The sequence below is a fragment of the Oryzias latipes genome, chromosome 22, assembly GCF_053564925.1.
Source record: "Oryzias latipes strain Hd-rR chromosome 22, Olatipes_Hd-rR_3.1".
Lineage (NCBI taxonomy): Eukaryota > Metazoa > Chordata > Actinopteri > Beloniformes > Adrianichthyidae > Oryzias > Oryzias latipes.
This window is the reverse complement of record NC_136258.1, coordinates 8,620,337-8,645,246: the sequence shown is the minus strand read 5'-3', so window position 1 is coordinate 8,645,246 and position 24,910 is coordinate 8,620,337. Positions and strand designations below refer to the sequence as shown.

General features: G+C 45.6%; 2 protein-coding genes across 5 annotated transcripts; one reads left to right on the top strand and one right to left on the bottom strand.

Annotated features, from left to right (window-relative positions):
- Positions 1–986: 986 nt before the first annotated feature.
- On the bottom strand, positions 987–11,517 carry coa8 (cytochrome c oxidase assembly factor 8). Its single transcript, XM_004082683.5, has 5 exons — positions 11,264–11,517; positions 9,204–9,401; positions 8,133–8,196; positions 7,915–8,005; positions 987–1,127 (listed from the first exon to the last, which is right to left on the bottom strand). The coding sequence occupies exons 1-5, from the start codon at positions 11,390–11,392 to the stop codon at positions 1,019–1,021; spliced, it is 591 nt and encodes a 196-aa protein (XP_004082731.1). The 5' UTR covers positions 11,393–11,517; the 3' UTR covers positions 987–1,018.
- bag5 (BCL2 associated athanogene 5) lies at positions 10,683–21,543 on the top strand. Of its 4 annotated transcripts, none has more exons than XM_023951264.2 (3): positions 10,683–10,780; positions 15,575–16,453; positions 17,860–21,543. In XM_023951264.2, the coding sequence occupies exons 1-3, from the start codon at positions 10,725–10,727 to the stop codon at positions 18,398–18,400; spliced, it is 1,476 nt and encodes a 491-aa protein (XP_023807032.1). In that variant the 5' UTR covers positions 10,683–10,724; the 3' UTR covers positions 18,401–21,543. The 4 variants fall into 4 exon arrangements, with proteins under 4 accessions (XP_023807032.1, XP_023807034.1, XP_023807035.1 ...); XM_023951266.2 differs by lacking the exon at positions 10,683–10,780 and adding an exon at positions 11,791–12,153; XM_023951267.2 differs by lacking the exon at positions 10,683–10,780 and adding an exon at positions 11,912–12,048.
- Positions 21,544–24,910: the final 3,367 nt, after the last annotated feature.

Genomic DNA, 24,910 nt, shown 5'->3' with positions numbered 1-24,910 from the left:
ACCTCCAGCGTACATTGCAGCGGTTTGCGGCTGAGTGTGAAGCAGCTGGGATGAGGGTCGGCACCGATAAGTCTGAGGCCATGGTTCCTGACCAGAGAAAGGTAGTTTGCCATCTTTCTATGGGGAGAGTGTCTTTGCCCCAAGTGGGGGAGTTTAAATATCTGGGGGTCTTGTTCACAAGTGAGGGAAGATCGGAGTGTGAGATTGACAGACAGATTGGAGCGGCGTCCGTAGCTATGCAGTCGCTGTATCCGTCCGTTGTGGTGAAGAGAGTTGAGCCAGAAAGCCAAGCTCTCAATTTAACGGTCGATCTTCGTTCCAACACTCACCTATGGTCATGAACTATGGGTCATGACCCAAAGGACCACGTCCTGAATACAAGCGGCTGGGATGAGCTTCCTCCGTAGGGGGGCTGGTTCCGGGGAAGACCCAGGACACGCTGGAGAGACTATGTCTGTTGGTTGACCTGGGAACGCCTCGGGTTCCCCCCAGAGGAGCTGGAGGAAGTGGTGAGGGAAGTCTGGGCATCTCTGCTTAGACCGCTGCCCCCCCGACCGGGTCCCAGATAAGCGGAGGAAGATGGATGGATAGAATTAGTAACCCTTGTGCTATCTTAGATGACCCCACCCTTACATTGACGTGTTCTCCCTACCATGACAAAGGTGGATAAAGGTGGAAAGATTTCATGTAATCCATGTACACAAAGATCACAAATCATTGAAGAAAAAAGGTTCAGAGCACTGTCTAGTGCGTCTAGATGACCCAACTCGCAACGTTAAAGTGCCTAGGATAGCACAAGGGTTAAAGCCTATTGGGTACTATTGGCTATCAGCACTTTCAGCCTTCTAAGAAGGTAGTGAGGTGCTATAGAAGTTTACACAATTTACCATTCAGTTTAAAGAACTTTAAACTTTAAATTGTACTTAAAGTATTTAACTCAGTAAGCCAGATAAAACAAATGAAAGGAGCAACAGACAAAAGGCATCCCGAGTTGGGAGGAATTTATTTGGAGGAATGGTTAAAGCGTTGGAGAGCTGTTCCATCTCCCGGTCAAAGTTCTCCACACGCTGCTGAACACGACTCGACCCATGAGCCAGGTGATGGTGAAGTTACGGCGGTACCATTCCCTGGAAAACAAGAAAACGCGTGAATCAAGGTTTTCCCTCGCACAGTCAGGTTTCTGGTGTGTTTTTGTGGAAACAGATTTCTATCAGCTTTGTCTCATCGTCAACATTAAACTGAACTTTTTTTGTTTTTGAAATCTGTTCACAGAAGTTTCAGTCTGTCTGTCAGCACAAAAATGAAAGCAAAATGGCGTTAGTGTCTGTTAACATGTATTAAAGGGTTTGTATACTTTTGTGTTTTAATTATTGAAAAAAGTCTTGCTGTACTATAATACGCTTTCCAGAAAGTTCGAAAGTCATAGAAGAGAGTTTTTATTCCCACAATTCATTTCAAAACCTTAAACTTTCATAGAATATAGATTCAAGGCCCACTGTTTGCTTTAACATTAATTGGGGTTCCAGCTCATAAAACTCTAAAAAACAAAGCAGTAAAAGAGACGACTGAGGACTTCAGCGGATCATCAAAAAGATTCAAGAACCTGCAGACCTCCAGGAGGAGTGGACTGAGGAACAGCTTCAAAAACCACATTCAGGAGACGGGCTCCAACTGTCGGGTTCCTCGGGTCAAACCACTTCTGATTCTGGACCAACGGAGGAAACGTCTCAACCGGACCAAGGAGAAGAAGGACTGTTGGCCAGCGGTCCAACGTCCTGGTTCTGATGAAAGGAAAGGGTTCCTTTCATTTGGGAATCAAGAGTTTGGAGGAAGACTGGTGAGGACCAGAACCCGAGCTGCTGGAGGTCCAGAGTGAAATCTCCGCAGGGTCCTTTTGCAAAAACTGATAGGTAAACGTTGATTTCTCCAGAGTTTTCTAATTTTTTAAATCCCTGTTTTTGTGGGTTTTATTAGCTGGGACCCCAATTTATGTCAAGATAAACAAATACTTGAAATCAATAAAACAGTGAGCCCTGAAACTACATTCTATGAAAGTTGAAGTTTTTGAATGAAACGAGGGAAATGAACAGACTTTTCCATGACTTTTTTTGGAAAGGGCCTGCATGTCATAATAAACATCAGTGCAACATGAAATAATGGTTAAGATGAAACCAACAAAGACAGTGAAATAGCCTTTGGAGGGTCAACTCTTTCTCTCAGGGTCACCAACAGGAGCCACTCACAGCACCAACAGGGATTAGGACTAGAAACAAAAGTCCCTATCACAGCTTCAGAGGGATGTAGTGATTGACAGACATCCTGTCTGCTTGATGACAGGACATCTGTTTCGCCTTCAGTAAATATGATTCATGTTTGATGTCACGATCAATCAAAATGTACGGTGGCCCAGAAGGGTCACAACACAACACATTAACTTTATACACAACACACTAACTTTACACACAACACACTAACTTTACACACAACAGATTAACTTTACACACAACACATTAACTTTACACACAACACATTAACTTAACACACAACACATTAACTCACAACACAATAACTCACAACACAACACAATAACTCACAACACAACACAATAACTCACAACACATTAACTCACAACACAACACATTAACTCATGGCCCAGAAGGGTCACAACACAACACATTAACTTACCTCACAACACATTAACTCATGGCCCAGAAGGGTCACAACACAACACATTAACTTACCTCACAACACATTAACTCACAACGGAAGTAAAGCAGCAATTGAAGTGCTTTTATTCTGAAATTTCTACTGGGCTGAGCAGCTAACTACCTAACAGAAAGTAATGTCACAGTGAGCTGTGGAGGGAGCTGCACGCGCGCTCCTCTCCTCTCCTTTTTTCCGCTCCGGACTCTCACACAGGCACGTGCAGTCCCCAACACACGCACACACAGGACGGAGCGGAAAAAAGGAGAGGAGAGGAGCGCGCGTGCAGCGACAGAGGGGGGTGTCAGTGCGGAGGGAGGAGTGTGTGTTCATATTGTGTGTGTTTAGAGGAAGGAGAACTGTAGTAAAGACAAAGTTTCTGGCAACACTGCTGCTAGCTTCTCTTGTAGCAATAACTTCCCCCCTCCACAGCTCACTGTGACATTACTTTCTGTTAGGTAGTTAGCTGCTCAGCCCAGTAGAAATTTCAGAATAAAAGCACTTCAATTGCTGCTTTACTTCCGTTGTGAGTTAATGTGTTGTGAGGTAAGTTAATGTGTTGTGTTGTGACCCTTCTGGGCCATGAGTTAATGTGTTGTGAGTTAATGTGTTGTGTTGTGAGTTAATGTGTTGTGTGTTAAGTTAATGTGTTGTGTGTTAAGTTAATGTGTTGTGTGTAAAGTTAGTGTGTTGTGTGTAAAGTTAGTGTGTTGTGTGTAAAGTTAGTGTGTTGTGTATAAAGTTAATGTGTTGTGTGTAAAGTTAATGTGTTGTGTTGTGACCCTTCTGGGCCACCGTAAAAATGACATGAGAATGAAAAACCTGGACTAACATTCCGTCTGGAGGATTGATTGTCCGTTTCCCTGTCACGATTCGATACGCATCTCCATACATGGTCCACGAGTCGATTCGTAAAAGATTCAACTAACGGATTCTTTTACCAAACTGGATACAATCTAGATATTTATTATTCATCTGGAATGTAAAAATATCTATTCACAGAGGAGGAATTTGTTTTTTTTCTTTCTGACACTCTGACACTTCTGACACAGAAATGTTTTTTTCTTTTGGATATAACAGTTTTAAACTTTCAAACCTGCATTTTGACTTTTTTGTGGTAAAGTTCGTCATTTTCCTTTATTCAGGTTTTGTTTGAAGATGCTGTGAATAGAAAGGCTTATCCTTTTTTTTTATTAAACACATCCCTGACTGTGGTTCAGCTTGGAACTGACCCGACTTGCAGGTCTGTGATTGTTTACGTCACATGTACAGTATGGGAACCCTTTAGGATTCCTTGGATTTCTGCATGAATTTGTCATAAAATATGTTCTGATCTTCACCAAAGTCACATTACCAGATAAAAACACACTGCTTGAACTAATACAACACAAAGAAATGCATGTGTTTTCTTTACAAAACGTGTAAACATTTAAAGTGCGTGGAACAAACGTGTGAACCCTTGGACTTCATAACTGGTTGACCCTTCTTTGGCAGCAATAACTTCACTCAAACGTTTCCTGTAGTTGGAGATCAGATGGTTCTGGACCATTCCTCTGAACAGAACTCAGGGATATCCTTGGAGTCTGGAGTGAATTGTTCTCTTGAGGTCATGCCACATGGACGGAAATGACTTCCTCCACTGACAGAAAAATAAGAACTGGACTGAACAACCCCTCCCCACTTCACATTCCTTACGGGAAGTACCTGCTGGTCAAAACAGGCCGGAGGCTGCTGGAGCCTATCCTGGCCACTTGTGGGCGAAGGCAGGTGACACCCTGAACAGGTCGCCAGTCTGTCGCAGGGTCACAATCACACACCCATTCACATTCACATCGATGGACAATTTAGAGTTGCCAATTGACCGATGAAGCACGTTTTTGGACAGGAGGAAGCCGAAGAACCCGAAGAAAAACCCACACATACACGGGGAGAACATGCTAACTCCACACAGAAAGGTCCCTCATTGATGTTCTGGTTCAGGTCCACCAGCCGCGACTTGAACCTGGGGCCTTCTTGCTGTGAGGCAAGAGCGCTAACCACTGCACCACCGTGCAGAAATGAACAGCTGTTACAAAGTCATTCTATTGGTCAGCAGAACCGTTCTGGATCTGATACCTTTTTTTCTAAATCTTTTTGATAATCCTCTTTTTCTCCATAATATTTTTGCTGAAGCACCAGCAGTTCAAGTTATAAACTGACCAATCAGATGCCTGAAGAAAAGTAGGTGGCCTCGCGTTCAAAGCTTTTAATTGACAGATTCTTTCAAGTCTGCTTTCATTGGAAGGGGTGTGGCCTTCTGACATGCTCACTCCTGATTGGACGGACCAATCACAGCTTACTGAGAACATCAAGTTCCAACATGGCGAAGCACACATGGTGGAAAAATGGCGACTGAATTGACTTGAATGGGTTAGAACCGGAAGCAAAGCGTTTTCTATGGGTGACATCACACACGATTCATCCAGTTATACGTTATACAGTCAATGGTGTCCTCCCATGAACTCAATTAAGAGTTTTTCTTATAGTTGACGTCTCAACTAAAATATCCGAATGTGCCAGAGATTTCTGTAGCTCTTTAGCCGACACTCGAGGATTCTTCTTCATCTCATTGAGGGTTGTGCGCTCTCGCAGTCATCTTTACAGAACGACCACATCTAGGGAGAACAGCAGCGGCGCTGAACCTTCTCCATGTGTAGAGGGTCTGTTTCACCACAGACACATGGACACCAGCCAACTCAACAACTCTTCATCGTAGGTCTTCTAAATCTGCGTTCACACCGAAAATGATTTGCGTGGCAGAGCTTTGATGTTAAGTCAGGGGTACAGGCGGGTCTGAGGTCCTGAGGCGTTTTGGTAATCCTCCTTACAAGGAAAGAAATAACACGGAATCTGGACGAAAACGTTTGGATTGAAAATCAATCTCCATTTTAAAACACAACATTTGAGGTTTATGTTTTTGTTCTGATTTTAGAACCAATTGCACCAAATGCTGCGTTCTGTGGTGTTTGAATGATCGGAAGAATAAAAAACCAACAAATCTTCCGAAGCCACATGGATGCTGGAGCCGCGGTCTCTAAACTTTTCCTTGTGAGGACCACAGAACCTTTTAATATTTATTTTATAATATTAGACTTATTTTCTCTTTCTTTTATGGTGAAGCCCTTTGCTGAAGGAGTTGTAAATTGCTACGTGAATAAAGTTTCATTTATTCTGTTTCCTGCACGCCTGTTTTTCATCTCGTAGAAAGTGAAAAAATAGTCTAATGCTCTTGTCTTCTGATCAGGCACGTGCACTCAAAGGGCCCTAGGGGTGCATGAGCACCTGCCCTTTTTGCATCGGATTAAAAACCTCTGATTTCTTTTTTAACATGAATACATTTCTGTTAGAGATACGAGAAAAAATTGTGGCTACAAGCCCCCCGGTTCTTGTAAAATGGGGGCTCTGAGCTGCCTCTTCTGTCTTTGCGGCCCCGCTCGGACTCAGAGCCTCCAAAGAGACAAACTGCTGAAGAGACGTGACAGTGAAGGGACTCGAACCTGTGACTTCTGGTCTTGTCGCCGTTCACTGATTCAATGAGCTTAAAGATGGTTTATATTTCAGAAAAATGCTCTATAGTAGTCACTTTTTACTTTACGTCTGAACGGCGCATCAGTTCAACAGAGCAGATGCTGCAGGAACAGGAAGCTGGGTACTAAATACAAAATAAAACACCGGGTGGATTTTCAAAATAAATGAACAGAATTTATGGGGGGTTCATAGCTTCCTGAGTTCAAGTCTGACACTAAACTTGTGTGTTTAACGTTTTCTGATTGGATTTGCCTTCTATAAACTCTGCATCATTCAGTTTCACCATCTTTCTGTGTTAAAACCTTTCCCGTCACAACAAATTCCTGTGTTTAGAGGATCAGATGAGAATTTAGCTGTGAATCCCAACATAGAACCGGAGTCACACTGGATCCAGGCAGTTCTACATTAACGGACTCCCTGGGCGAGTAAACCCCCCAGAGCACACACACACAATTTGACGAAATCCTTTTGTGTTTCCTATTTTTGTTTGCCAATTTTACTCCAAAAATGCGTGACTTTTACAAACTGGCATTACAGGGGGGGTCAAACTCAGACACACAGGGGGCCTAAATCCAAAACATGCTTTATGTTTAAGGCCGAACAAGAGAAACATTTACTGAACACACTTGAGCTAAACTTTTAAACCTCTAGAACTGAACTTTGTGAACATAAATATGAATAAATATGAATCCAGAACAAATTAAGTTAAACCTTAAATGACGTATAATAGTTTGTTCCATAAAAATGTATTTTCTCCATAGTATACAAATATGAACATGCTGCAAAACAAAACAAGCAAAGCCTGGAAATATTGATAATAAGAAATAATAAATCAAATCAATCAGTTTTCTTTGCTCTTTTGTCATTTTTTTACAGCCGGACTCCCGGCGTCATTTTTAGCAAAAAGGTCATTTCTGCTTAAAATGAATGACGAATGTAACAAAAGGAGACTCGCTGTCAACGGTGGTAAATCACAAATAAAGTCATTTTCAAATCTATTTTGGTAAAACTACTGGTATGTTTACTGACACTTGTTTTTTTTTTTATGTTCTCAGCAGGTGGAAGTCGGGCGCTTTAAAGGAGAGGAGGAAAGACTGTGTGGTCTGTGAGCGGCACTGGTGGAGGATGAAGTTTCTGTTTTATTGTCTTTTGTATGAAAGGGCCAGTTCAGCTCGTGCTGGTTTGCGGCGCCTTCCGTCCGTGAAACCAGGGTTCGAATCCGGGCTGCTCCCTGTTCCCTTCTCTGCTTCTGTGCCGGTCCCAAGCCCGGATAAATTGAGAGGGTTGCGTCAGGAAGGGCAGCCGGTGTAAAACATTGCCAAGTTATCCATGCGACTCATCCTCGAAAGAGAGGTTGTTTCGCCATGGCGACCCCTGATGGGAAAAGCCGAAAGAGGATTGACTTTTGTATGAAAACACAGATTTTGTTTATCTGAGGTAATAAAAAAGACTTGTCCTGATTTGCTTCGGTTATCTGAAGGTAGAATTTCACATTGGCTTTTTTTCATTATTAAAATGATCATTTTATTGATGGAATGTCCTTAGCTAAGATGATCAGATGGAGTCTGCAGAGCGTGACACGTGAACGGCTGACCACTCTGCCCCCGTGCCGCAGCAGGACGACCGGCTGAGAAAACCACTCACTTGTTATAACTTGCATGGTGTTTTCTGTTTTTGTCCAGGAAGCTTTTGTAAAACACGGCCATCTCTTCACTGCTCAGACTCCGCCGTCTTCCTGAAGGAAACCAGAAGAGATTTGGATCAGCAGCAGATCGCCGGCAGATCTTTCTGATCCGTTTCCATCCACGACTTTTCCAAAAACCCAGAAGGCCCAGCAGGAAGGAAAGCCTGCATGTCCTCACCGTCCACGTCTCGCAGAGTCAGGCCTTTCCCCGCCAGCTGGGAAACCACGAAAGCTTCTTTTTCCTGGGAAAGAATGACAACATCGTTCAGAGCTTCTGCTTTTTTAAGTGCTAATCTGACGATGAAAGCCATAATGAAATTGCCAACCCCTCAGTGTTTTTACAGTACGTCTCAGAAAAAACAACAACAAAACACATGACTGAGCAGAAAGCTGACAGCAGTTTCTGCAGGAACGAACTCAACTCATTTGAAAACTCCAATGCCCCGTAAATGACACGAAACGGAACACACCACTGCAACATTTTATTTCTAATGTCTGGTTTTTATGGATTCAAACTCAGCACGTTTCCTTTCGCTGTGTTTGTACCAGACTTTTTCCACACAAAACACTTTTAGTAAAACTTGGTTTTCAGAAACTCTGACCTGCTAAAAGCTATGATCCCCTTTCTTCAGATATTTTTACACACAAATAATTTGCAGAAGATAGAGCCATGCAAGTAAATTTCTCTAAAACTGATCATTTTAAAATTTTACTGAGCACAACGCTGACTGTTTTCTGGGTTTTGTTAAATGCATTTAAAGACTAGTGATGCTTTTGGATGCTCTGCAGAAATCCTGTGCAGGAAGCGCGTTGCTGCCCTCTGGTGGTGAATCTCAAATACCGACACACACAGGACAAAATAACTGATTTAAAAAACCAGCAGTGTCACTCAAGTCCTGCTCTTCTTTATTTATTATATGTAAGGTTTTCACAATATTGTTATTCACTGATAAAATGAGTTAAAGTGCTTTTTAAAGTGAGCGGCCCAGAGGAACGTCAAATCGGTGTTTTGTTTGCTTTAACACAAGCATCAGTTTTCCTGATGCTGGTTTTTAGGAGCGACTGCTGTCAGTCCAGCCATGTTGGACCCCGTTGTGTGGGGGAGGACGTTTTAACCGAGGAAGGACGTGTCACGTGTCCTGCAGCTCCCACCGATGCCGAGATGTTCCTGAATGCATGTCGGGAAACGAGGAACCTGAAAACCTCGTCTGGACAGGATGGCACACTTGTAAAAAATGTTGGTTTCAACCTGGCTGAAGTTGAGGTTCTGCTGGGTCCAGAACTTGTGGTTCCAGTCCTCCGTCTCCTGCCTCAGGTTTCTCAGCCTCTTTTCCAGCTCCGACTCCTCCTCAGGGATGCGGTAGATGATCGGCCGCAGGTTGGACAGCGGGTTCGGGGGGCCGATCCAGTCATGTGTAGAGCTGGGCTCCGGTCTCAAAGGTGTCCGCTGAAAAATGGAAATATGAACAATAATTAAACGTATTTACTAAGAACAGATGGACTGCAAACCGCAGTCCCATGCCCACATCCTAATGTTTGCAGCATTTGTCCAAAGATGGACTTTACAAGTGACCAAAAAAATGTAAAAAAAAAAAAGAAAATAAAACACCAGAAAAAGGTGTTCGTTTAACCCTGGAGAACCCAGCAACCATTTTTTTTTCAGGGCTTTTAAAGGTAATTAAGCAAATTTGATTTTGTTTCTTCATTTTGGAAAGCAGCAATTAACAGCAACCAAAAAAAACTTCAAATGAAAACCTAAAAATAAAGGAAAAACTAGAGAGAAAAAGAAATAAATAAAAACCATAGAGCTAAAGTTGATCCTGTGGATTCCCCCAGAGTTAAAAACACAGAGACAAGTCAAAAAGATAACTAACAATGAATTAATTTGTCCCACCAGATCGATCTGTCTGAGCCAAGAGGGTAATCAATTCCAATTGACCTCTACCATTAAAAAAATCGTTAAAATCGATTATATTGATCTTGGAAAATACCATTTAGATTGAGGTACAGTAGGTTTATTTGACTATAAGGTCAAACCGCCCAATCACAGCAACACACATGTGATGTCATTAACACGGATCAGTCCATCATTCCAGTCCAATGTGTGGACAGACTTTGAATAAAGTCATGCGACCATCCAGTGTCTAGAATGTTCTAAGAATGTTCCCTTTGGATTCTTTGGATGTGGAAAAACAACAGTGGAGAACTTTAGGAGAAGATCAACCAACAACTGTTTGCTTTTTTCAGGAAACTCTTTTTCAAAGAGGGCCAACTATTCAATGCATTAAAAGCAAATAAACTATGAACATTATTATGGCAATTGGACTCTTCCTATTTCTTCACATAAAAGAGAATTCTATCTAAATACATTTGTACATGAATTTCTGATTAGAAGGCCAGACTTAAAATCCAGAATAGGTCTGCAGCTTTGATGGCCCTTTGGAGCCAGCGCAGTCTGAGGGTTTTTGATGGGACGGCCCCCCAGGCATGATGCAGAGGGAACCAGAGGACTCCAGAAAACCCATTTTAACCGGGCCAAAGCATGTGAACGCATCTAAGAATAACCAACAGAATCCATCAGACTCTGGCGCTTCAGGTTCCTACGGTTTGGGGCTGAGGTGGGTCAGCAGGAGGCCCTGCAGGAGGGCAGCAGGAGGGATGCAGGAGGCCCTGCAGGAGGGATGCAGGAGGCCCTGCAGTCTAACTGGAGGCATCTGCTTATCAGTGCAGAGCAGACGGCAGCAGGAGAAGAGCACGGAGGAGAGCAGGCATGAGGAGAGCAGGGAGGAGGAAGACTCCATCCAGGACCCAGAGGCCTGAAAAAAGGTGCGTTATGACATCACTACCTTCAGCTGCAGAAGTCTTTGGACTTTCTTCATCATTACGGTTACATTTACTACAGTGAATCAGAAACATTAGCCCAAACAAACCCACTGACAGCTGTTACAGATGGGTTCTACTGGTGTCTTTTGATTCTCGCAGCCTTTCTGTGAGGATCTAGAGCCGTTAAATGAAACTTCAGAACCAGATGACGTGAAAATCTCTCATGGTTGCTGATGAAAAGCCTGTCCGTTAGGCCTAAGCAGCACTAAACATAGAAGGAGTTGGTTAAAGCCATGTTTAGTTCAGCCAGTCAGTAACCTGCAGGTCAATTAGACTTTTTGGCTGTGCAGACCTAGTGCGCATGCGTCGTTATCTTGGTTTTCACAGCAGGATCAGAACCTCAGCGTTTCTGATTCCTCCGGTAATGTGAGCACGGAGCCTGGGATAAAAACACCAACGCGGAACGGACTGCGGCGGCGCGCGCACCTTGGCGGCTTTATCCTGTTGGCTCGTTGGATTATTAGAGCCGTTGCGCCGGATGTTTACATCCAGCAGTTGCACGCGGGAGTTCCGCGCGCTCCTCCACGACAAGCGTCCAGCTGCCCCGAATGTCATTCCCGCAAAATCAAGGCACTGTCACGCAGAAAAGCTAAACACGCAACGGTGGCGAACAACCCATGTCTCCCAACTGTATGTCCTTCCGCGAGGATGTAGGACAGGTGGTCACGTGAGCTGCAAAAAACGGCTAGAGACGCTCGGAAACAGCACCTTCGCAAGCCGTTAGTCAAGTCTCTGCCCGACGGGTTCGGAGCAGATGAGGTTTCAAACTAAACTCTAAATAAAACATATTTCTAGAAAGATACTGTCAAAACTTTTCATCGCAAAAGCTTCAAGTACCAAAGCTACAAACTACGTTTTGAGTACGTTATTTAAAAACACTGCTATATTTATGTTTTATCAGAAGCGATAACGAAATAAAACATAAACAAAACGGGTCGAGTTTGTCTCCGCACAGAGTTGGTGATTAAATGGAGCGCACTCGCTGTTGGCCGACAACAACCTTCCCTGCGTCTGAACTGATAAAAGCTTCATTATTAAACGAGATAATGACCAACAAGATTAACCAAAGTGTTAGGAATGTGTACAGATATAGTTGTAGCTGTTGGTTACACTCAGAGATTGAAATATTGATTAAAATACGAAGTGGGAGGGTAGATTCAGCGAAACAATCGAACTCCGTGAAACTATAGTGGCGAGGCTGAGACGGGAAAGTAAGTCCGTGAAGGTGCAGCTAGGCGGGCTAATGTTGATCTTCAACAGAAGGTTTGGGGCTTTTCCTTCGCAGCGGGGTACATGGCTGTTCGCTGGTTATGCAGGTAAGACTGGGGCGGTTCAACGGCGGGTAGATGCCGGCGTAAAGCCGCAGTTTATGCGGTCAAGGTGGGGCAGAGTCAGTCAGGTGATCACCGACAGCTCACAACGGTGTTAACGGGCTGGAAAAAGACCCGGTGGTGGGATTTCATCTTTCGAAGTCAAATATCTGCGCGTGTAGGTCAAGTGTTTGGGGTTTTTTTTATTTTAAAAGAAGGGGGGGGGGGGGGGGGACAAAACCATGTTTGCAGACGTAGTGGCTTAGAGGTGGGAGGGGCGACAGCCGCCGGACTGCAGGCGGGCGGGCAGAGTCTGTCTGCTGGTCGCCGGAGCATCGCGACACCTCCGCGGGCTCCTGTCTGCGCACGCGGCTGCTCCCCAGCTTCGCCGGCCGCCTGCTTTCTGCTGATGGAAACAGACATCTCTCAGAATGTGCGCGAACGTGTTCGGAGTCCTGAAGAGGTGAGGCGGCGTCAGGGCGGGGCGGGGGGGCTGGTTCGGCTTCACGCTCGTCCGCCCGCAGAGCCAGCGGCCACGCAGGGTTTCCCGCGGGGGACTAGCGTTGGCGGGGCGGCTGTTGAACCGCGTCCGGTTCGGGTTCCGAACGGCCGCGTGCGCCTCAGAGGCCCTCTCTGGCTGCTGTAACCAAACGGAGGCGCGCGCTGATTGGCCGTCCGCGCGGGGACTGGACTCCGATTATCCTAATAAATGCTGAGATTTGGCAGCTTTCCCCTCTGGAAATGTCCAGCCCTCTTACATAAACCCGCTTTAGAGGAGGCCCAGCATAATCTGGTTTTGTTAATACGCGTTATTGTTGCCGCGGGAGGAAAAGGTTGCGGCCGCTTCGCTTGTGTGCAGCAGTGATGCTCGCGCGTGTCCGTGCATGTGGTGGAAAACCTGACATCTAATCTATTGAGCTGTTTTCTCCTCATCAGAGGGAATCCAGAACCTCAAATGCATGAGGCCAGAGTCAGAGGACTGCATGTGGGTCTCATTCTGGGGGGAAACTCCTCAGGATGGATGGTTTTACATTTCCATTCAGCTCAAATGCCCTCGTGTACCGTGAAGGTCAGAGGTCACCGACCTGAGGCTCCTGCATCCTCCACTCTGGCTCTTTAGCTGTGAAGAAAGATGCTAATGAGTTGAATAAATAACAGTTTTGGTCCATTTAGTCAATTTTTTCGTCATTTCGGTTTAGTCTTTAATATGTGTAGTAAAGTGTAGACGATTGTCAAAGTTGTTTATTGTTAGAATAAACTTGAAGCCCATTTTCTGATCTTCTGCTGCACAGTGGTTGCAGATCAAATTCTTAAAGGATAGAACTGCATTTACATGTATAGATTTAAATAAAAGAATTCTTCACCAATCCTGTCATATTTATATTTAATGACGAAAGGGGGAAAAAGATGATGGTGCCCTAAAATCATGGTGATAGAAAAGATCATGTTTGATTTGACTTTCTTGTTCTGTTTTTTTTTTTATTCCACTGAATCATGTTGCAGCAGGAAGATCTCTTTTATAACACAGGGTGTATTTTATTTTGAAGGGAACTTGCATGTGCTGCTGTCCAACAGAAGCAAAAAAAAAATAATGTCCACGTTTGTAGAACATTATTATTGGAAATATTTCAAAGCTGCAGTTTATACATGAATGGCTTAATGGTCATAAATAAAATGTCGTTTTGGGTTTCGGTCTGTAAGAAACCGGTCCAAATGGCTCTTTTAGGGTCAAAGGTCACAGACCCCAGGATCTATCTTCAGCTAAATATTCCACTAAAGCCATGCTTTGTAAGTGTTGAGGAGCTTTCATACTCGGCTTGGTGCATTGCTGACCGTACCATTCTGCCGCAGCAGACGAAGCAACGCTTGTCTGTCTTCGTCATCGTCTTCGCGGCTGCAGCTTTGGCCTAAACGGAGACGTTAAAAGGCGAGGAGACGGCTCTCACGCGGTTCTCTTCTGTCGGTGAGCGTCTACAGACGTGTACCAGCAGCTCACGTCTGTATGTTGGGAAGCCTCGTTCTGCCACTTGATCATCATCCTTTTCTGCTTCTCAGTCAATGTTGTTCTCGCTTTTGTGTGGAAAGACGGAACTCCTCGCTCCATCATTTTAAAGTTGATTGATCTGGTCCAAGCACCTAAAATAAAGAAGACCAACTACCTTCTCTAAAGCTGACGTTTAGACTGTTGTCCTCTCCGTTTTTTGGAGCAGCTCTTTGCTTTGACACAACTGACGGACCTGTCTCAGTCGAAAACAGACAGTTACACCAATAAAATCACGAATCCCTACTTTCTGCTTGCTACTCGCTAGCGGTCACATGTTTGAGAACACCCACTAGTTCAAGGTGGTCCGGTTCAGGTGAAAGCCTGCGGTGGAACAACAGGAAGCGGTTTAAAGTAAAGCTGAAGTGTAAACATTTTAGAAGGACAAAAAGATCCTTTGGTTGGAACAAGCTACTGATGAAGACTTTAAGCAGCTCTGGAGCCACCGTGATGCCAAACGCTCATGAGCAACAGCAATGTTCAGCTGAAATAAGTGGGTCGTTTAAAAAAAAAAAAAGGGAATTCTTAATGAAACAGAGCATCCAAACACTGAAAAATGTGGGTCCTGCTAGCTGAGAGGGAGGGTAAAGGGAGTCGATGAGGACCGCTTCCTTTCCCGCCAAGAGTCTCCGCTGCAAGCCCCGCCCCCAGGCTGACACACACACACTTTCTCCGTGGAGCTAGCATTTTTTTTGCGCGAAGCGCAGACACGCTGGCGAGGCCGGCCTTATGACGACGTCATGAAATGGGCGGCACCCCCAATGAGAGAGAGGCGGAGCCTCAGAGATCGGTCGTCTTACTTCAGAGTAGGAAAATGAGCTGTGAGAAAACTCCTATCTCCTAAAAATGGTTCTTTAGTGTGCCAAAGGTCATATATGATCTCATATGATGTAGTTTACTCTGACAGGATCAAGAATAACCCGGTTTAGACCTTTTAGCACATCTGCTAAAGAATGCCTCCACTGTGTGGGACCATGTCAAACATGGAGGAGTAGGTGTGATGATGTGGGGCTGATTAGCTGTGGTTGTGAAGTAGCTGCAGAGCAAAGACCAAAGTAGTAAACATGGAGGGGCCAGAACCGTCTCTAGACTTAAACCTCTCTGAACTGGTTTGGGATGAACCGGACAGAACGGTGAAGGCAAAGCAAACTAAGGAAGGATTTTTCTTTTCATTTCTATCTGTTCATCTTTGAAATCAAAGTTGATTTTAGTCTGTTTGAAACTCATATGTATTTTTTACTCTCCTCTGATTGCAGAGTAAAAAGCCATGACAGTAAATAGGAAACTGGACGTATTAGAGTGTTGCAAAACGTTGCTTCGGGGCTGTTTTTGCTGCTGCCGGCCACCAACGGCTTATTGATCTGATTTCCTTTGTGTTTTCTCCAGCTTGTTTGGGAAGCCCTTTGATGGAGGGAAAAGGATGGACCATGGCGGCCCGCCGGAGCCGCAGCAGCAGCCGTACTATTCCCAGCACCCTGCCATGATGAAGCTGTACGAGGTCCAGAAAGAGGTGCAGTCGTCTCTGGGGCCTCAGGTCTGCACCTTCAGTGGCCTCCAGAACGACCGGGAATACAAGCGTTTGGAGCGGGAGCTGACCCGCCTGCTGTTGGAGGTGGACCAGGTTGACACAGAGGGCAAACCGGATCTGCAAGGGACGAGAAAGAGGGCTGCGCAGGAGGTGGAGGGTCTTCTGCGCTACCTGGAAGAGAACGCCACCCACCCGTCCCGTCTGGCCATCGAGGAGCTGAGCAACGCTGCGCGGCAGCTGGTTGAGGAGCGCGTGGTGGCCCCTCAGCGGGCTGGCGGCGTCTCCGAGATCACAGATGAGCTGGTCGATGCTCTCCAAGAGCTGGTGCTGAGACTCACCCAGATCAAAACGGAGGGGCGAGTGCCGCTTCGCAAAGCTCGCTACAGGGCGCTCACGCGCCTGTGCGCCGTGCAGGATGTGCTGGAAAGCCGCACGCAGCATCAGACCCTGCCCCTGCCGCTGTCGGGGGAAACCCACGAGGCGGTGCACTGCATCAACCAGGTGATGGTGAAGGTGAGCGTTGCTCGCAGTCAGCTCGTGGCTCTGCTGATGGGGCTGAGTGGGCGGGACAGCTGTGCCCACCTGTCGCGCATCTTGACGGAGCTGCAGGTGGAGCTGGACGCTCTGGACGTCTCCGGAAACGCCGCGATCAGAAATTACAGGAAGCAGGTTGTGGAGGAAATAAATGGACTTCTGAAACATCTGGACCTGGAGGGAGAGGGAGAAGACACGCGCAGGTGAGCATTCCACAAAACCCTACGGAATAAGTGTCCACCGTTAGGGGAGTCCCTGGAAGATAGAAAACACCCTGATGAGGAACCATCGCTCTAGTTCTGCTAATCCAGAGTTCTTCATCGTGCAGAACGTTCACAAATGTGGGATGGATCTCATCGTCTGCAGGGACTCTGCTGCTGCTGCAGGGTTTAAAGAAAATAAGGTTTCTGGGATCTTAACATGTTCTTGTGCCATTTTTTTGTTCTGATTGGGGACAAATATAAAGAAAATTAAGCGGAAATTGGCATTTCTGAATATTTGTTTATTAGGTGCCACAGTCAGCCGACCGCAGTCTCCTGGCTCCGCCCCTTTCTGATCACCCACCTGCAGACAGACAGATCCATGAACGTCTTTTTTTTCCCGGTCTGAGCCTGAATCTGGATCAGAACTGGACGGATGGATAGCTATGATGTTGATCGCCACTAATGTTAGGTTGGGGTTGTGAGGGGCTGTGTGCTAACAGGAAAGCGTGTAAACAAAGGGATGATGGGAAATGAGGATAGGCTTACTCCATGCCAACAACTCAGAGGTGAATTTCTGATGAACTCCTGCCGCTCTGCAGAAACTGTCCTAGAAAACAGCAGGGTTTTCTTTCCTCCCAATTTTGGATAAAAATGACATCATCATAATGAAAAGACTGCTGGGAACACTTAGAAAATAGATCAGAAGATGATCGGAGTGGGACTTTAACCACCTCCACCAGAACATAGTCGCCAATTCTGAGCTGGCTGACACAAACCAGAGCCACAGTATGATCGTCCAGTCGCTCTACAACATGTAGACGACAAGCGTGGTCGTCCTCCTTCAGCTTGATGACATCTGTCAGTTCATGCAACTATCCATAGATGATGAAGGAACCCTGGAGGACTTCATCCCACCTAGATGTTGAGAGGCCGTGATGGCTGCATGTTATGTCGATGATGTTGTCCTCTGTCTTCAAACAAAGACGTGGTCCTTCCCAGCAGCCTCAGGGTTTTGAGAGTTAAGGTCAAACTAAAGCCGTGTTTCCACTGAGCGGTCGGGTTTCAATGGTCCAGGCCGTTCGGGTGAGCCTCGGGTCGTCACGCTAACAACAACAGAGGAGGTCATCCAGCCGCTCATCCTTGGTTCTTTTGTATCTACAAAGCAGTTAATGTTGTGAGAGAGAAGATCGCGGGCGGCGAAGAGGTTGGCGCTGGTTTGACGACCCACAGCCAGACAATGGTTTCAGAAGCTCCGCCCTAACCCAAAATGTTATGGGTCGGTCTGATGGCTCCATTTTATAATGGAAAGGCTGAAAATACTGGACCGGCCCGCTCAGTGGAAACCGGGCTTATATGTTGTCAGAGTTGCTGCAGACTCTCATCGTTGGGGTTTTGTGTCCCTGCAGGTACGATTTGGCGCAGAACAACTCCATCCGTGAGATAGAGGCTGTGCGGGCTCACGTCTCCCACTTGCGAGAGGGGGTCCTGCGACACTGTGCCATGGGAGACCTCGGGTTCAGACCCAAAGCTGAACTGCAGAGCCTTCTCACACACCTGGACCAAGTGGACACGGCCAAGAACCCCTGCATCCGGGAGGCCCGGCGGCGCGCTGTGGTGGAGGTCCAGGCTATCATCACTTTCCTGGACCTGCGCGAGGCTTTAGCTTGCCGCCTCACCGGCCCTGACGAGCATCCGTCCCATCGCGCCGTGTGGCTGGTCCTGGGGAGCCTCTCTGACCTCCAGGCGCAGGTGCTGGGCTTCGACGGCAAGAGGGCCGACAAGAGCTACATGATCCTAGAGGAGATGCTGACCAAGCAGCTGCTGGCGCTGGACGCCGTGGACGCACAGGGCGACGAGATGACCAAAGCGGCGCGGAAACAGGCGGTGAAGTTCGCCCAGAACATTCTCAACTACCTGGACATGAAGACGGACGAGTGGGAGTATTGATCCGGTGCCGGGGGGGCGTGGCTGCGGGAGGGAAAGCAGCTGTTTGTAAATAAAAATAGTAGATTTCACGTAGTGTCTAAAATCCCCAGAATGCACTGCTGCAGCGCTTTCCTTTCATCCTCGTGTGACCATGGCCAGCACGGGACTTGTTTTGTGAAGCGCTGGGTGGCGCTTTTGTGCGCTTGTGTTGTGTGTGGTTGTTGAAAACCTGCTGACTGACAGACGGAAGGCTGGCGGTTCCTCCGCAGATGTCCTGTGGCGTGCGCTGCAGGTGGCGGCGGCGTACGCTCAGCTCAGAGGACAGCGGTCCGCTGGCCTCTGGAGAAGGGGTTCGGGTTTGTGACTGATCACAGACTCCATTTGCCCCTCAGTTTCCTCCAGGTACCCGGCTATTCTTTTTAGGAGCAGATGGCGGTTTGTTAGTGTGAATTAAGGGATTTGTCCTGCTTTGTATGATCACACCAGTCTATAAATGGACGGGCTTTGAATCCAGAGAGGCGGAGGAAGCGAGGCGGCGTTGCTGCTTCTCTCATCACAGTCCCTGCAGGAAGCAGCAGAGAGGGCAGCGCTGATCTCCTCTGAACTGACGTATCCAGGCTGAAGCTCCCGCAGCCGACAGGCCGGTCCTGTGGAGGGAGGTGCTGATGGGGATCACAGCTGACAGGAAGTGCTAGAGCTGGGAGATCGTGGGAGGGGAGGGAGGTCCTGAAATGGGAATCTCGGTGCCTTTATTTTGGTTTCTTTTGCTTTGCGTCCATGCGCAGCGGAGAGGCCGCTTTGCTCGTCATCTGCACAGGAAATTAGCCGCTGTCTGGAGCAGAGGCTGCTCCTCCTTCCTGTGGCGAGGTCGTGGTGGGTCATTAGTAGCTGAAGTGACGCTCATCAGGAACAGCGTGACTCCCGGCGCTCTGACACGGCGCCGACGCCAGCGGGAAACGTCAGACCTTTAGTCAGAAACGCAGAACAGACCCTTCTTCCTCACCCTGACCTCTGTGGCTGAGGCGGGTCTCAAAAGGTCTCCTGCTACCGGACCAGAAAGATGTGAGCAGCTCAGAGGTGACGGTGCTGCTCTGCTGTTTTTGGCAGGACTCTCCAGAGTCCGTCCCTGAACGTTCTTCTGCTGTCGGACGGAATCAGAAGCAGCGCTTTGCTGCCGCACACAGAAAAGTCGGTGACGTTTCCCAACCGCTCTCGGATAACGCTTCCCCTTAGTGCAGACTCTCAGAAGAGGATTCCTCCAATGACAACTCCAAACTATCAACACCTTCTAGCAGTTTAGTGGAATTTTTGGGCTTTTCTGATCATTTTAAATGCATTCGAATGAATACATTTATCAAGCACTGTGGTAAAACCATCAGTTGTGGAAATCAAGTGAGTTTTTGACAGATTCAGTTTTATTTCTTCAGCCCTAAATTCCAACAATGGGCTTCATAATTCTAAAGGATCATGAAGTCAGTCATTAAATATCTTAGGTAACTGCTAAACTACAGTCAACTGGGCCTCCAGAAAACAGATTCTGGGACAAACAGAAGAAACCTCAGGGTGTCACCATGAATATGGACTCTGACTCCTGAAGGTGCGAGCGCTTTTCCGGCGTCCTGCCGCTCTGCCCGCCGTGTGGCCGCCACGCTTTCCTGCTGAGCTGAATGAAGGACTTGCTGCTGCTGCTCATGTCTGACCGGGAAGAATGTCCTGACACACGACCGTGTGTGCCGCATCAGAACGTCCAGGCCGGGGGTCAGCAGACTGGATGCTGGACTCTAACAGTTGGCTTTACCGTTTTCTGTAATTGACTTTTACCCACAAAGCTCCACATCAGTTTGTTTGTGTGGTCATCTAAGCGTTTGGCACATTGAAATCTTAATATTTTGGGGGGGAATGACTGAAAGACTTCGTTCCTCCTGTTTTTTATTTTTTTATCTGGGTGTTTTTCCAATCCTCTGGTTTCATAGAGTTGACTCAGCAGCTGCTGCTTCTGATCCTTTTTTTTTTTGTGTTATCTTCTTCTGAAACGAGTGTAACGTGAAGGACGGGCCTTCAGGAGCGGCTGGTAGAAACGAAGGTCCAGTGAAATCGGCAGGTGATTCCCACAGGTGAGCTGAAGGTTCAACTGACACACACAGACTGACTGAGCTTACGTTTACTGTTACTTCATATATTTATGATGCTCATGTTGGTGGTATTTATACAGATTGTGGTTTCAGAGCAAACAGAACTCACTTCCTCACCCAGACTGCAGAGTTTCTCCACAGCTCGCTGTTGCCGGGCAGATTTGACCTCGGGACAGTTGAGTCCATTAGACCTTGTGCTATCTTGTGGGGTCCAGATGACCCCACTCCCAATCTGAACGTGGTTGGAGGCAGTAGAAGGAGCCGATGGGCCTTCACAGGACATGAATGGAGTCCTTCCAGAAGGTCTGTCTGCGTAGCAAAGTGAGCTGAGATGAAAACTCAGAGGTGAAAAGAGACGAGGCTTTGGCAGATTGGGATTCTGTCGTCTGGAGGACAGGAGACGAGCCGACGCCTACAGATGGTTTGGTGACCTTCTCCCAGACTTCTCATGTCATGCGTTGTTACACGAGCAACACAAACATGAACGGTGGAAAAAGAACACGTGTGTGAGGTTTGTGTCACTTCCAGATGTGGGATTTTCTGGGTTTTTCTTCAGGTGGGGGTTTGATTCCTGGCCGCAAAGCCCCACATGAAAAGCCTGGAAATGTTTGAGTTGGTCCCTCTGCTTCATTAAATATTGTACAGAAGGAGCCGGATGGTTGCAAACCTCCTTCCTTCAAACCGTGTTGTGTTCCCAGCATTCATTGCATCTTTCTTCATCCCCGTCCGTCTGCGGCCTGCAGAGTTTTCTCGCCGTGGGCAGGTGGAGGTGTCACCACTATGTTTGACGCTCCAATCGAGAATTGGACTTCTGCTTGTTGTTTTTTGTTGCCTTGCTTCTGCTGACAGGAATGTGTTTTATCTGAGCTGGATTTATTTTCTCAAGTCGCCTTCAGCTGCACTGATTGTGATGTTTATCTGAGACGCGCTTGTACAAAAGCCCCCCATGCTCCGTGTTGTGTGAAAGCCTCATGGTCGGCTGTCTGTGGACTCGCTGTTCCCACTGCAAAATAAAGACGGCGTCTTGTTTTATGTGCAGTCTTCGTGTTGTTTTTTCTTCCTTGTGGACCCAGAGGCGTTCTCGAAGCTGTAATGGTGAATTTTAGAGCCAGGCCATTTCAGGTAAGCATGAGACGAGGGATAAAAGGTTTGTTCCTGATGGAGATGTGCATTAAACTTTTATCGTCCTTGCTGGAGGACACATGGCTGCTCCAGCAACCATTTGGTTTGTGCTGCATCTGGTCTGACTGAGACCTTAGTCCACAAAACTCTGAGTCCCGGGTGGAATTCAGTGATGGGATTCTGAAGTCTGTTACGTATTTTTTCCCAGCTTCTCTTCTGAGAATATTTTTAAATAAATAAAATACAGTTTGTTCCACTCATGAGCTAAATGAGCCAAAAACGTGTAACATCCTATGAAGCTTCTTCATCGACTCTCCTCCTCTCCCTCTGGCTGCACTTCTCCCTTTCTGCCGCTAGGTGTCACTAGTGAAACCATGAGGCGGTCCAGCAGCATGTTTGCCTTTTGGCCTCCACCACAGGAGCAGACGTGGATGGATGGACTTTATTATTTATCTTTCAACACAGCAGAACAATTTCAAATTCATAAGTACATGTAAAAAAATCTCAGACTATACTTTCCACAGACAGTTTCAAACATCTAATAAGATGGTATTCCTGGCCAACGGGGTTCTCCTGCCTAATGGCAACAAAGGGAAGAAGTGATGGAGAGGATAAGTGACGTCCTCCTCATTACCGATCGCCTGTTCAGGTCACTGAGAGGACCCAAACATTTGGTGGCCATCCATCCGTCCAGGACCAGGTGTGGGGGGCAGCAGTAAAAGCAAAAAAGCCCAGACTTCCCTCGCCCTGACCACTTCCTCCAGCTCCTCTGGGGGGACCCAAAGGCTTTTGGCCTGGGTCTTCCCCGACGCCTCCGCCCAGTGGAACACCTCCCCATGGAGGCGTCCGGATTAGATGCTCGAGCCACCTCAACTGGCTCCTCTGGATGTGGAGGAGAAGCGGTTCTACTCCGAGCTCTCTACGGGTTCACCCCCCATCTATAAGAGATTTTTTACGATGTGGGCGGTCGCCCAGGGCGGCACTGCATAGGGGGCGGCATTTGCCGTGCCCGATGCGTAATGTGGTAATGTGGTACATACGGTACATACTATATTCAACGAGGTAGCTTGAAGCTTTTAAGTTGAAATTGCTTCAGTAGCCGACACTTAATGCTTTTATTTTGACACATCAGACTCTTAATAATGTTTTCCTCCTATTTCCTCTTCACACTTATGGTGCAAAAAAAAAAAAAAAAAAGAATAATTCAGAGTGAAACAACGTAAAACAGGCAAATGAAAAGGATTTAGGCATAACAAACATTCGTTTTTTTTTTTTTTTTTATTTATAGAACACAATACAAAACAATACCAGAACATTTACATAAAATTACAAAATATGGCGAATACAAAAGAGAATACTATAATTGGAAAGGAAGCAAAAAGAAGAAAAATTCTTATCAGTATGCAAACATAAACCTATTTATATTCATAATCATAGAGAAATCAGGGAAAAGTATAACATAAGAGAACAACAATTTCAGAGTTGGATAGTGTTGCAAAAAGCAGGGGGATACAAAATATAAATAAACTGTCTTAGACATCAGGAATATCACTCAGGGTGTCATAAATTGTTATGGCTTTAGGTGAGTCGATTAACTTTATGGATTTTAAGTATAAATTGACCTCATTATTAAAGAAGCTAAAGCTGGGGTGGCATTTCTGTAACCTATTTTTGTGTATAAAAAACTTGGCTAAACATAACACAGTATTGATACATACATTATTTACATTGTTGTGTAGTGACAGGCCAAAGATTATGATTTCTTTGGAAAAGAAGTCCATGATGAATGGAAATTTATGTCTTAACCATTTGTAAACATCCAACCAAAACACTTGTACAACATTACACAGGAAAAATATGTGGTCGATGTCTTCTCCGCAGTTTGGCAGAAGGAACAGCTGTTGTCATCAATGTTGAAACGTAATCTAAGTAGTTCTTTGGAAGGATAAATATCATTCATAATTTTTAAGTGTGTTTCTTTAACTTTTGGGGGAATAGGAAGTTTCAAGAAATCGGTTCTTAATTTAAGAACAACATTTCGTTCAAATTTCTGCAGTATATTATTTTTGTTCTGTCGACCAGGAAAAAACCTTTCAATGAACCAATTTCTGATAAATGAGTTATTACATTTTCTGTCCATTAGAGGGCATCCTTCAATTGACAATGTGGCTAACTATGGTTTTATCCTTAAATGTGTCATTGTGTTCCTTGTTAGAAATACAAATTCTCGAGGAAGAGAATTGCGTACTTTTAAAAATTCTGAAATAGGAGGATTAAAGTTATGTCTTAAACAAAATTGCTCATAATCTAATAAATTTCCTTCCGTATCCATCAGATCAGACACCGACCAGACACCTCTGTCAAACCATTCAGCAAAAAACAAAGATTTGTTTCTGTGGAGGATGTATCTGTTGTTCCAAATGATATTTGAGTGTGGCGAGAAATTATGCACATACAAGATTTTCCAGTATAGCAGAATTTGTTTGTGGAACTCTGATAATGCTATAGGGAGCTTATTAATGTCAAAATCACTAATAAGCACCAACTTTAACCCGCCTAATTTGTTAAATAAATAATTTGGGACACAAAACCAGAAGGATTGGTTGTGTTTGATCCACGATTTCAACCAGTTTATTTTCAGGGTCCCGTTAAGACAGTCAAAATCAATAACTTTGAGACCCCCATCCTTAAATTCTTTGACCATATAGTTTTTTTTCATGTAATGAGGCTTGTTTCTCCAAATAAAGTTAAACGTCATTTGGTTGATGGATTTTATCATTTTGTTTGGGATGGCATTAGAGTAAGATGGATAAATACATCTAGACAAACCCTCCATCTTTGTCAGATAGATCCGACCCAGCAGCGATATGTCTCTTTGGAGCCACATATTCAACCTCGTCTTACATTCATCAAGTTTTTCACCCACATTCCTTGATTGGCTTATTTTTTGGTCTTTGTTGATATAGATGCCCAAGTATTTAATTTCTGATTTAATGGGGATATGATTGATTTCTTTTAAGGGTGTGTCATGAATAGCCAACAGTTCACATTTCTTTAAGTTTAAGTTTAACCCTGATGCTTTGGAAAAATGTTTGACTTTTTCAATAGCTGCTTTAATTTGATGCTCATCTTTTAAAAACAGTGTTGTGTCGTCTGCTAACTGGCTAATAATGATCTCTGTGCCCAAGACATTTAACTTTTTGATTTCACTACAATTCTTAATATAAATGGCCAACATTTCAGTAGCTAATAAGAACAGATATGGAGAGATGGGACA